Here is a 12155-nt window from a genome sequence, read left to right on the forward strand (position 1 = left end):
AGAGAGAGAGAGAGAGAGGGAGAGGGAGGGAGGGAGAGAAAGAAATAAAAATATTAAGATTTTTTTTTACATTTATTACTAATATAATTATAACTAATTATGTTTATATATTAATATTAATATTATAAAATATTAATAGTAATAGTGCTACATTACTAATATAATTTATTATTATGATTATTATTATTATTTAGTAATACACCCAGGTACAATGTTCAATGCTTTTTAAACATTATTGAAATGTATTTTGCACACTTGTTGGCTGTCCTTGACTATCTAGTCAAATTTAAACATAAAAAAAAAAAAAATGATTACATTATTCTTTCTTTTGTAAAGAAATTCAAATGTATGCCCAATTGAACTATCATAACTATCAAACTATCAAAACAAGCAATGAAACTTATAAGTGGCAGTATACTGAAATATAACGCTAAAAAATTCAAAACATAGCAATCAAAAAGCAATAGAAAATTGAAAAAAAAAAAAAAAGTCTCCATTTAAAGCCTGCAGACCTGATCCATGGCATTAGACAAAAAACATTCATTATTCATAAGGAGAAATTGTTTAAGCGCAGCTGAGAAGGTAGCAAGAGGCAGCGTCTCTCCAGTGTCAAATGCTCCCATTAATAGAAAAAAGACCTCCATGTCTGCTGGTATTTACGGAGGTTTGGAGCGAAGGCATTAGTGCTCAAAGCCCCTGTGCCACGATTAACAATCTCTCTCACTGTAAGATGCCCATGTTATCCTTCAGACGTTGTAGTTACGAGGGGAAAAGCTCTTTTTTGTCACCAAATCCTTAATTCTTTCTTCTCTGGAAAAAAAGAGGCTAATACTGAGAATGTTTCTCAATCTGCTTTGAGAGAGCATGGGGAGAGAAAAGGAAATCCCCAATAAAACATGTGTGAACGAAAGGGTAATTGTGGACAAATGCAGCATTGAAATTCATTTTCAACTCTTTACACACCATTTCAATCTTATTTTATGCTTGTTAGCCACATCTTGTTGGTGAGGGTCGGCAAGACTGCCCAGTATTGATGAATAATTGTGTATAATTCACTCCTTACATGCGATTTGCATCAATACGCATTATTTTTTAATGCTGGGTATTCAAGACAGCACCATTTCTGGAGAAAGTCACCCTAAATGCTCATTAATGGGGACCAAAGAGGCTAATTTTTGCAAAAACTCAACCACAGCAACACAAACCCAGACATGACACACAACAAGAGATTCAAACACTATAAGAAATTAGTGCAAAAACAAAGCAATTCCTGTCAAATAGCACCTACTCACTCTCATGTACCCAAATATATATTGTGCTATACTCTGACCAAAGCAACATAAATGTAACTTTTCTTGCTAATTATCTGATTTTGTTCTGAATTACGTCACATTAAAGTAAAAGCCATTTCATGCTGACAATTTCTGATATAAAAACAGCAAAGGTTTGGGAATAATTCTAATAATGTTTTCAGACTAGGAAAAACTAAGCAAACGAAGAAAAAAAAAACACTTTCGTTTCTCCATATCAGTGCAAAAATGATCTGTTTCCACACAAGCAGCGGATGCTAGCTTAACTCGACAACGTTCTTGATCTCTGAACCATGCTGGCGTTCATTCAGCGTGCCTTTCATCATTCTCACATTGGAAAGAGGCCTCTGCACTAACCTGCGGCGAAAGGCCGTTGCTCACGGGATTCATGTGGTTGCTTGAAGCTGATGGGCTCATAAAAGTTTCTGAATAGCTGGAGAAGGTGTGGAAAGCCCCTGTGCCACGATTAACAATCTCTCTCACTGTAAGATGCCCATGTTATCCTTCAGACGTTGTAGTTACGAGGGGAAAAGCTCTTTTTTGTCACCAAATCCTTAATTCTTTCTTCTCTGGAAAAAAAGAGGCTAATACTGAGAATGTTTCTCAATCTGCTTTGAGAGAGCATGGGGAGAGAAAAGGAAATCCCCAATAAAACATGTGTGAACGAAAGGGTAATTGTGGACAAATGCAGCATTGAAATTCATTTTCAACTCTTTACACACCATTTCAATCTTATTTTATGCTTGTTAGCCACATCTTGTTGGTGAGGGTCGGCAAGACTGCCCAGTATTGATGGATAATTGTGTATAATTCACTCCTTACATGCGATTTGCATCAATACGCATTGTTTTTTAATGGTGGGCATTTAAGACAGAAGCATTTCTGGAGAAAGTCAACCTAAATGCTCATTAATGGGGATAACTGGGAAAATTAGACAAAAACACAACCACAACACAACACAAATCCAGACAGGACACGCAACAAGAAATAAACACAGAAACATAGCAATTCCTGTCAAATGACACCTACTCACTCTCATGTACACACATAAATATTCACTGACAAAATTGTCCAAAGCAACATAAATTTCACCCCCCAAAAATCTATATATAGATTTAAATGTATACACAGTCTATTTAATCTTAAAGTCAACATGGACATGACAGTATTTACTTTATTGTTCTGAAAAATGCCATCCAATAGCTAAATAGATATTCAGACGATCCATCAATTCCAAAAGACAAAATCAAGTTCCATATTACCACCCTTTTCTTCCTTATTATCTGCTTTTACTCTGAAATACATCACATTATGAAAGTAAAGTGAAAGCCATTTCATTCTTATGGTTTCTGATATAAAATCTGCAAAGGTTTGGGAATGATTACAATGTTTTCGAGCTATGAAAAATAAGAAGAAAAGCCCACTTTAATTTCTCCATAATTTCTGTTTCCACACAAGCAGCGGATGCTAGCTTAACTCGACAATGCTCTTGATCTGTGAACCATGCTGGCGTTCATTCAGCGTTCTCACATTAGAAAGAGGCCTCTGCACTAACCTGTGGCGAAAGGCCGTTGCTCACGGGATTCATGTGGTTGCTTGTAGCTGACGGGCTCATAAAAGTGTCTGAATAGCTGGAGAAGGTGTGGCGGTTGGATGAGAGGCCGTAGGCGGAGCTACTGTCAGCCGAGAGTCCGCCCTGGTGCATGGAGGAAGGCGGCAGAGGCTGCGGCCGGTGCAATGTACTGCTGCCATCTGAAATACAAACAGAGACGGTGATACCTATTTGCATCAGTCTATCATCAAGTATCAAAATGGTAGTAGAGGAACACTTTAGATTAGGGAGCACATATAACACTTTACTTAAAGCCTTTATATATAATGCATTATAAAAGTAGTTTTAATGCATTAATTATGCCTTGCAATGCACATTATAATAAATTGTACAATCTCATGAATCATTGTAACCACAGTTATACATTATAACACTTATTAATTAATTGTTACACTAAACATGTTAAATTCAGTCATAATTATTTACAACACGATATAATGTATTACAACACATTATGAATAATTATAATGCATTATACCCTTTAATAACACTTTATAATGCATTATACATAAAGGCTTTAAGTAAATTGTTACCAGAGTTTTCCCTCAACAAACTCTGAATTTGCTATTTATTGATAGTAAGGTAGGTAGTTGTTGTTTTAGTAGAATATGGTCATACATTAATATTTGCTTTATACGTACTATTAAACAGCTAATATGCTCGTAGTATGCATGCTAATAAGCAACTAGTTAATAGTGAATAGTGTTCCCTAATCTAATGTGTTACTGATACTGGGATATTTTTGGATCTGGTACTGTGGCAACACCATATTATTTTGGATATGCACCGTGATGTTGCAAAGAATGTGGTTAATATTTATGATCATCTTGATCATACCATTGTACCACTACAGCAGTATTGCATTTTTTAAGCACTTTTAATTTGTTATAATAATAATAATAATTATTATTATTATTATTATTATTTTTATTTATTTATTGCAGAGTTATACACTGTCATTCAAAAAATGTAAGATGATCAGATTGTATTTAAACTTTTTGAAAGAAGTCTATTCTGTTTACTAAGGCTGCATTTATTTGATCAAAAATACAGTAAAACAGTAATATTGTGAAAAAAAAAACCTACAATTTGAAACCGTTGTTTTCTCAATATGTAATTTATATTATATTATATTATTCCTGTGATGGAAAAGTTGAATTTTCAGCATCATTACTCCAGTTTTCAGTGTCAGGTGATCCTTCAGAAATTATTATAATATGCTGATTTGATGCTTAAGAAACATTTATTATGAACAATGTTCAAAACTGTTGTGCTGCTTAATATTTTTTTTGTGGAAACCATGATACAATTTTTTCAGGATACTCTGATGAATAGAAAGTTCAGAGGAACAGTGTATATTTGAAATCGAATTCATTGCAAATGTCTTTACTGTCACTTTGATCAATTTAATGCATCCTTGCTAAAAGAAAAAAAAAACCTTTGGAATGGTAGTGTTCATCTATAGAGGTGCATGGGTTACTGTACTCTACCTTGCGAGAGAGTGGTGCTGGGATACGCTGACTCTGGAAGCTGATAGGTGGGTAAGGTTGGCATGCCAGTTGGTGGAAACCCTCCAGGCAACAAGTGGTTGAATGCTGCCAGATGATTTGCTCCTGCTTGTTTGCGCCACCTTGCTCTTCGGTTGCTAAACCAGACCTAATAAAAGATGGAAATAAAATATTATTTTATTTTATATTATATTTAATTTAATTTTATTATTTAAAGGGAGACTGACAATTGTGCAGAGGCAAATATCCCTTTCTAAGCATGATTTCATTCACATAACATGCAGTTGAAAGCGATCAGCAGTCTTCCAGACAGGTTCATGGGCATGTGTGTGGCAGAGAGAGTGTCCTCATGGGAAACTGCCTCTTAGCACATGTTGAGGTCCCTGTTGTTCTAGTTAAGTGGCTAAATCTGTGATCTGTATAAACAGGCCGCTCTGGGCTGCCATCAGAGACGAGAAGTCGTAAACAGGTCAGAGGTAGCCCACACATCTCCACAGACATCTCCTCCACATCTTGAGTATGTTTATCTACCTGTCGGACACTTTAAAGAGAGTCTAGAGCACTTTTACTGGAGCGGTGTTTTCTGATACACATGGACACGTACACGTACACACAGAGACATCTGTCACATCTTTAACATGCTGCTTCATATCAAGCTACAATACTTGAATGAACTGTTTGGCTTCACTAAAATAATATAGATAAAATAAATGAAAAATAATTTGATTATGAGGATTTTACTTTATAGACAAAAAATACTTAACTTCCTTTTGGGCATGGTTCAGTTTGACCCACATTTAAACTACTTGAAATTAGTTGAAGTATTTGATTGTTCTTGAAATTTGTGTTTTGAAAAAAAAAAAACCTATATAAAATTGGATATGCAATATATTTATTCACATACATACAACATACTCATTTAAAACAATAAAATACTTTTTTTGTTTTAGTCGGACCAAAATAAACGCCCATTCAAACCAGACTGACTTCAGACAGTCGTCTCAAAACGAGGACAACTTGCACATTTTAAACGGAGGCTTCTCTTCCATCAAAACATGAATAAAATTAGCGTCTCTGAAAGCAGCCCGCTCTATTTCACAGGAACAAGACCGGAGCCCTGCGTATGTGAAAGGTTGGAGGACATTGATCTATGCCATGCACTGGCAATTCATCCGCGTTTAATACACTGTCAGGGCAGTTCATCTACCGTTGTGTTTAAAACGGGCCGGTCCATTGTGTGTCCAGATGAAAGGTGGAGACAAAGGCCTCTCAATACACCAGGCTGAAAAGAGTCCACAAAGAGTGGGCGTCCCTTTTTAAACGTGCTTTTAAGAGCTCCACTTTCATGGTATGCACACAAGGACACACTCTATTCTGATGCAACCACACTGTAGACACAATCTACAAAACACACACACACACTCGCTGGCTCTTTCTTACAAAGCGTTGCTTACATTGTCCATGTGCAAAACTGTCAGGCCACTAACAGCTAGCATCTCATTCAGATGACTTCAATGGCTCGCCAGCGTTTGATGCGACTAAAGATGACTCTTACCCATCTGTCATGCGTCGGGTTCGAATCGCTCTTTCTTACGCTCTCGGAAAGTGAAACCCCCACCCGACCGTCAACCTCTCAAAGGGTTTAGGAGGAGACGCTTCGCCCCTGTCCTGAGCCTAAACCTGGTCTCGTAGACAGATAAAGGATGGCCTGGCGTCCTGAAGGAGCTCGGGGAAATGCATGTGCTGGGATTCGAACGGATCTTCTACTGGGACTCGCGCAAACAGGTTATGAAGAATGGAAGAACGTTGTGTCCTTCCCCCACAAACCAAAAAGTGTCCCGCTCCGCTGTGCCTCCTGACCTTTGACCTCTGAACCCTGCTCTCCACCCCTTCATGCTTTCATCCTGATGGCCTCTACCTTCTTTCTTCTGCTGCAAAGTGCAGATACGTACTTCTGTGACATCAGCGAGGAACATTTAATAGTTCTGGCATTTCATTCAAGACTACAGGCAAAACTTTACAGTTTTATTCCTATCAATATTCTCAGGGTTTTTACTAAAGGGTGTGTTCATATAATATTCACCTGGTTTTTGTTTTTCTTAAAAATGTCATGTTTTTTTTTCTGTCTGTTGACAGTGTTTTGTAATTTATGGCATGATAAAAAGAGAGTATCACCATAGTTTCCCTAGTTTATTAATCATAGTACATTAATACAACAAAAAATATGCAAATAATGCATTATCTAACTAAATATGCACTCATTGCATAAATTTCCACAACAGAAACCTGAACATTTGAAAAAGTCAGGGTGAAAATTCTTGTTGACATAGTATAGCTTAGTTTGAGAATTCTGGATATCTCTTTTTATTACTCCATGTTTTTTTTTAGGAATAAAATGTCATTGAATGATATATGAACAAACACCTCTGTAAAATCCTTCTGAATATAGATATAAATAAAGCTTGGTGTATGTAAGTGCTGCTAAAGTTTAAATTTCAAAACTCAAAGAAATGGCCTTTAAAAATATGTATTGTAAATGAAATCTATAGACACAAACCGATAAAGTGTAATAAAATAAACACTTAAAAGTGTATTTTAGATCGTTTCTTTCCACTTGTCTGAAAGAAGACGTGTTATAGAAGCAAAATAGTCTAAAATGTCTAAATTAACCAGTGAATGAAAAACAATCGTTTTGTCTGTAGTGTCTTGCCTTAAGAAATTTCTTTCTTAGGATTTTTGTGAAATCTTTAAGCCCAAGTTCATTTACACCCGTCACTTGTGTTTGCGATTTTTCTACAGAAAGCAAACTATTATCGCTTTAAATGGCTTGTTTCTTCTCTGGCTTTTTGTTTAATCTCTCATCCTCACACATAAACTAATCTCTGCACATGCATTACCACACAATCTGTAAGATGCATAATGCTATGACAATTCATAAAGAGATTTGGGATACATTATTCTCAGAGAGCTGCCTGCATCCCTGTGGTCAGAGCACTTACGACGCAGCCAGCAGATCTTGTGGCTTTACCATGTGCTCGGCGAAGACTCCTGTCTGCCTTAATCACACCAGCAGCCTGTGAAGCATATCTGTCTAAGTGAATTTGCTGCTTTTGAAAGTAACGTGGCGTCACAGAGGTGCACGAGTTAACTCTATTAAGTTAAACATTAAACACAATATGCCTAAATAAATACAGTTCTGTTTTATAGCACAGAGGGATGCGTCATCATAGAGCCTTGCTGAGATTATTATGTGTGTGTTTTGTGAGTTGCTCCAGTCATACCCTCTGAGCTGGATTTGGAACCCAATCACAAAGTCACCTTGACCAGTCCCAGATTCCCTCTCTTGCTGTCTGCAATCCAGCCTAATTCCTCCACTGAGATGGTTTTCATCCAGCCCACAGCAAAACCACATGAGGAAGAACTTACTGTCCACTGACAGCAGTTCGTAGGGAGAATGTTGAAACAATAGGGCTGATACAGGATAAACTGTTTGATAAATACATTTAAAAAGTAAAGAAGTATGGTTAATGTTGGGGTATGCATTTGAATATATTTACACTTTTTTTTTTTTTTGGAAGGGACAACTCACCCCAAAATGATAATTATGCATTTTATTCTCTTTTATTTAATTCTATCTCATTCTGAATGAGTGTGACACTCATTTAGTGGAAAAAAAAATCATATAATAATAATAATAATCTCTGTCTTTTCTGAACTTTTTCAGTGTCTTTTCTAACTTTGCATTCAGTGAAAGTCAAACCACATTTATTTATATAGAGCTTTATATAATACAAACTTTCAAAGCAGCTTCACATTAATAATCAGGAAAATAACAGTGTTAAAATTCATCAAAACATAAAATTTCAGCTGTAAAGCAGCTCTATAAGACAAAAGTATCATTATCACGGGAAGTCGTGGCCTAATGGTTAGAGAGTCGGACTCGTAACCCAAAGGTTGTGGGTTCGAGTCTCGTACCGGCAGGGATTGTAGGTGGGGGGAGTGAATGTACAGCGCTCTCTCCCACCTTCAATACCACGACTGAGGTGCCCTTGAGCAAGGCACTGAACCCCCAACTGCTCCCCGGGCGCCGCAGCAAAAATGGCTGCCCACTGCTCCGGGTGTGTGTTCACAGTGTGTGTGTGTTCACTGCTGTGTGTGTGCACTTTGGATGGGTTAAATGCAGAGCACTAATTCCAAGTATGGGTCACCATACTTGGCCACTGTCATGGGGATGACGAGACGTGAGACGTGTGGATCCATCTGCAGGCTTTATTAAAGAGACGTGGTAAACAGGCAGGGTCAAACAATGGCAAACAGGTATATGGCGGGCAAAACACAAGAATAGTCCCAGGGCTAGCGTAGGTCACCGATCGGCAGACAGAATCACAGGGGCGAGACGAGAGGGAAAAATCCAGGAATACAGGCAAAGATCAGAAACCGCGGAAACAGGCAAGGCAAGGCAAAACAAGGAAAACACAGAGACTCGGAATGGGACTCGGAAAGGGGTACGGGCTAAACAATACTCAGCAGAGAAAGGTGGTTAGAGTGGGTGTTATATAGTGAGTGAGGTGATTAGAAACAGCTGTGTGCAATGAGTGCAATCAGTGCAGTGTGCAAATCGTGCAAAGAATGATGGGATATGTAGTCCGGGGTGCTATGCAACAGTTTGTGTTGTGCGAGAGTCAATGTAATGGAAAGGGTGACCTCTGGTGGTGAATAAACGGAAGTCCATGGACCGAATTCGTGACAGCCACATGTCACGTCACTTTTTTTTTTTTTTATTTAGCTCAATTTAGTTCAAGTTTTGTTCTCATCTGACAGTGTAAGTGTTAAATCGATAATATTGCATATTTATTGTCTTTTAAACCAATGTTGTTTTAGTTCAGTTCAATAACAGTGTTAGCTGCAAAGTTCAACAATTATGAAGCAAATTCTATTCAGCTGTACAACAGCTCTACAGAAGACACTAGTGTCATTATCCAGTTCAATTCGGTTTATTCTCATCCAATAATATCACTGATTATTAATTGTCTTTTAAACACCAATGTCAGTGAAAGTCAATAGGGTTCAATATTGCTTCTTATTTTGGTACTGCAGAAGCAAGTCAGGTTTGAAATGGCAAGTGAATGATCATTTTTGAGTGCACTACCTCATTTTAATCAATCGAAGTTCAATAATTAGCTTCGGCACACCTTCAGTTGTGAAGTGCGTGAGAGACTGTGTGTGTTTGTCTGATCATGTGTGCATTTGTTTCAATCATTACGGACTATAAACCCAAAGATGGCGCAATGTCTGGGCTCAGCGCTGTCCCTGTGTCCAGTGAAGCAATCTATGGAGATTTATGTTTACAGCACACACCTGTCACGGAGAAACGCGATAAACCTGTGTGCACACACACAATGTTTCTTATTCCTGTCTTTTACAGGATGTTTCTTGCACCGCAAGTCCCTTGTTTGTGAGACCGCCGTGTGCACTCAATAAGTCACTGCAAACAGTCACCCGTAAATCCAAGATAGTGTTGGACACAGCAACAGTCTCCACTGAAATGTGTTTCTTGTTAAGGAAAATGTTATTAAGGGATGCTTTTAAAAGGTTTCAGGCCGTTCACCTCATGTTTCAAAGGAATAAACATTAAACAAGGGCGACATCTGTTTTTATACCAACAGATGCGATTTAACCAACTTCAGTCTAACAAGCAATGTGTTGACTGCATCAAACAATCGTTTTTTTATCTTTCTTCTGAAGTCCGCTTGAATTCTCTCACTCTCTTTCTCCCCGTCTGGCGCTATGCTAATTAACGTTACTGGGAACGCGAAATGCAAAAAGCAGACTGGGATTACTTAGATAAGAATCAACTAACACAAAGCGGCTAAAAGAAAGTCATTTAAATTCTAATAATGCGAAACTGTTAGAACATTCTCACTGATGCATTGCAACAATTTTGCTCTCTACAGTCTTCATAAATCCTATTTATTCTTTTATGGTGCACAAGCTAAGACTCTCTGAAACAGAGCTGCCTGTTGGGCTGGATGGGATTTTTTTGCTAGCATTTTTCTGGTCTCGGGGTGCAAGGAATTGATGAAATATTATATGGAATATTGCCACAGAAATAGCTGGCGTATAAAGTACCCTAGTGAAAAATAGATATGCTAAAATGTATTTGAAATACATTTATTTCATGCTAAGTATACTATAAATGCATTTACATTTTTATGTACTTAATAAAAATACCCTGCAATTGTACTTTCAGCTATATCGGAACAACTATTTTTCTACTTAATGCACTTTAATTGTGTGGAAGTAGTGCTGAAGTCCAACTAAAGATATACTGAAGTATATTTGATTGTGCTAAAGTGGAATTATTGCAAGTGTACTTACTTTAGGTACTCTTTAAATATCTTGCATTTAAAGACTGGTTTTATTCAAAGCTCATACAGTCCTCAACTAGTGACATTAAAACACATTTTAGGCTTAATATTAAGAAATGTACATTGTGCACAAGTAGTACTCCAAATAAAGTTTAATTATAATATTTATATCAGTGAGTCTAGAGCGATATGTCAGTTAATATGTTAATAAATTTGAACTATATTTAGTATGAAATATCCATATTTTGAATATATTACTTTTTTACTGGGGTATGTATTCTAAAAAAACTGCAGAGAAACCATAAAGAGACAACATCAAAACATAATATCTTTGCAAACTGCATTAATAGTCAAATCGTCCTGTCTTTCCTAATTAATTAATAATTAATTAGTCTATCTATTTTTGATAAATACATTCTATGCTTTTTGTATGCTATATCATGACCTACACATCCTCCCCTTTTTAGTCAGCTAGCATAAAAATGTTAACATTAAAACACACAACTCACAGGTACAGAAAGGCTAACTTCCTGCCAAATTGATTTCTATGCTTCATAAAAGGGAAATATTTCCACCTTATTAGACTGCTAACTATAATAGTTGCATGCAAAATGTGCACTGCTTGTGAAAGGGAATCTATGTCAGAAAGGAGGAACACGAGCCAACGGCGCGGCTCTCTTATGACTGCTTACTGAAGTGGAGCCGCCGTAACCTCTTAAAAACTTCAGAATGAATAAGAACAGAATGCAATTCACTCCATCGTGGATGATTTATAACAAGCACCAGCCTTTCTGCCACTGTCCACTTTGTTTTTAGCGCTGGTTGAAAACTCTCCCCTTGTTTCACCTAGCTAACGTTTCTCGTTCCACTAATGGTCTGAGTGGTGGCTTGACGTCCTCAGATGTCACATGGCATTTATGTGGTGCTCATTCACCTCGTGGACGTAAAGCAGCAGGACTATGAAGCCACAGGGAGAAAGCCTCTGCTAGGCTACATAAACCTGTCACAACCCTTTAACATCCCTGCTACCATCAAACTGAAATGAAACCGGTCTGTGTTAGAACTGGATATGCTAAAGTCTTGGTGAAGATGGTCAGGATGGAGATCAACAAAAATGTTAGCTAAAACTCAACCAAGAATAAAAAATTCAAAATTCAAAAGCAAAATTCTGAATTGAGAACCTGGCTTCCTTTCAAATTCATGAGTGTGTATTTGAATTGAATTGGCCTCATCATGCAGGAAGTCCAATTAGAATTACAGGAAGAGGAAGATGAGATGACTAATCTATGTCAGTTAAAAAAAATCTAGTTTTAGTTAATTCTACTTCCTTACAGGTGAATTTGACTTGACATTCCGC

General features: G+C 37.2%; 1 protein-coding gene across 1 annotated transcript in view; it reads right to left on the reverse strand.

The window, feature by feature from the left end:
* pax7a (paired box 7a) overlaps positions 1 to 12155 on the reverse strand; it is a 58885-nt gene that overhangs the window by 20986 nt on the left and 25744 nt on the right. The window contains exons 7-8 of the mRNA XM_016504154.1: positions 4413 to 4578; positions 2866 to 3062 (exon numbers count right to left, since the gene is read on the reverse strand). Coding sequence (XP_016359640.1) covers positions 2866 to 3062; positions 4413 to 4578 — 363 coding nt within the window. The remainder of the gene's footprint in view (positions 1 to 2865; positions 3063 to 4412; positions 4579 to 12155) is intronic.

This window comes from Sinocyclocheilus anshuiensis, unplaced genomic scaffold (assembly GCF_001515605.1).
Source record: "Sinocyclocheilus anshuiensis isolate Anshui unplaced genomic scaffold, SAMN03320099.WGS_v1.1 scaffold262, whole genome shotgun sequence".
Taxonomy (NCBI): Eukaryota; Metazoa; Chordata; class Actinopteri; order Cypriniformes; family Cyprinidae; genus Sinocyclocheilus; species Sinocyclocheilus anshuiensis.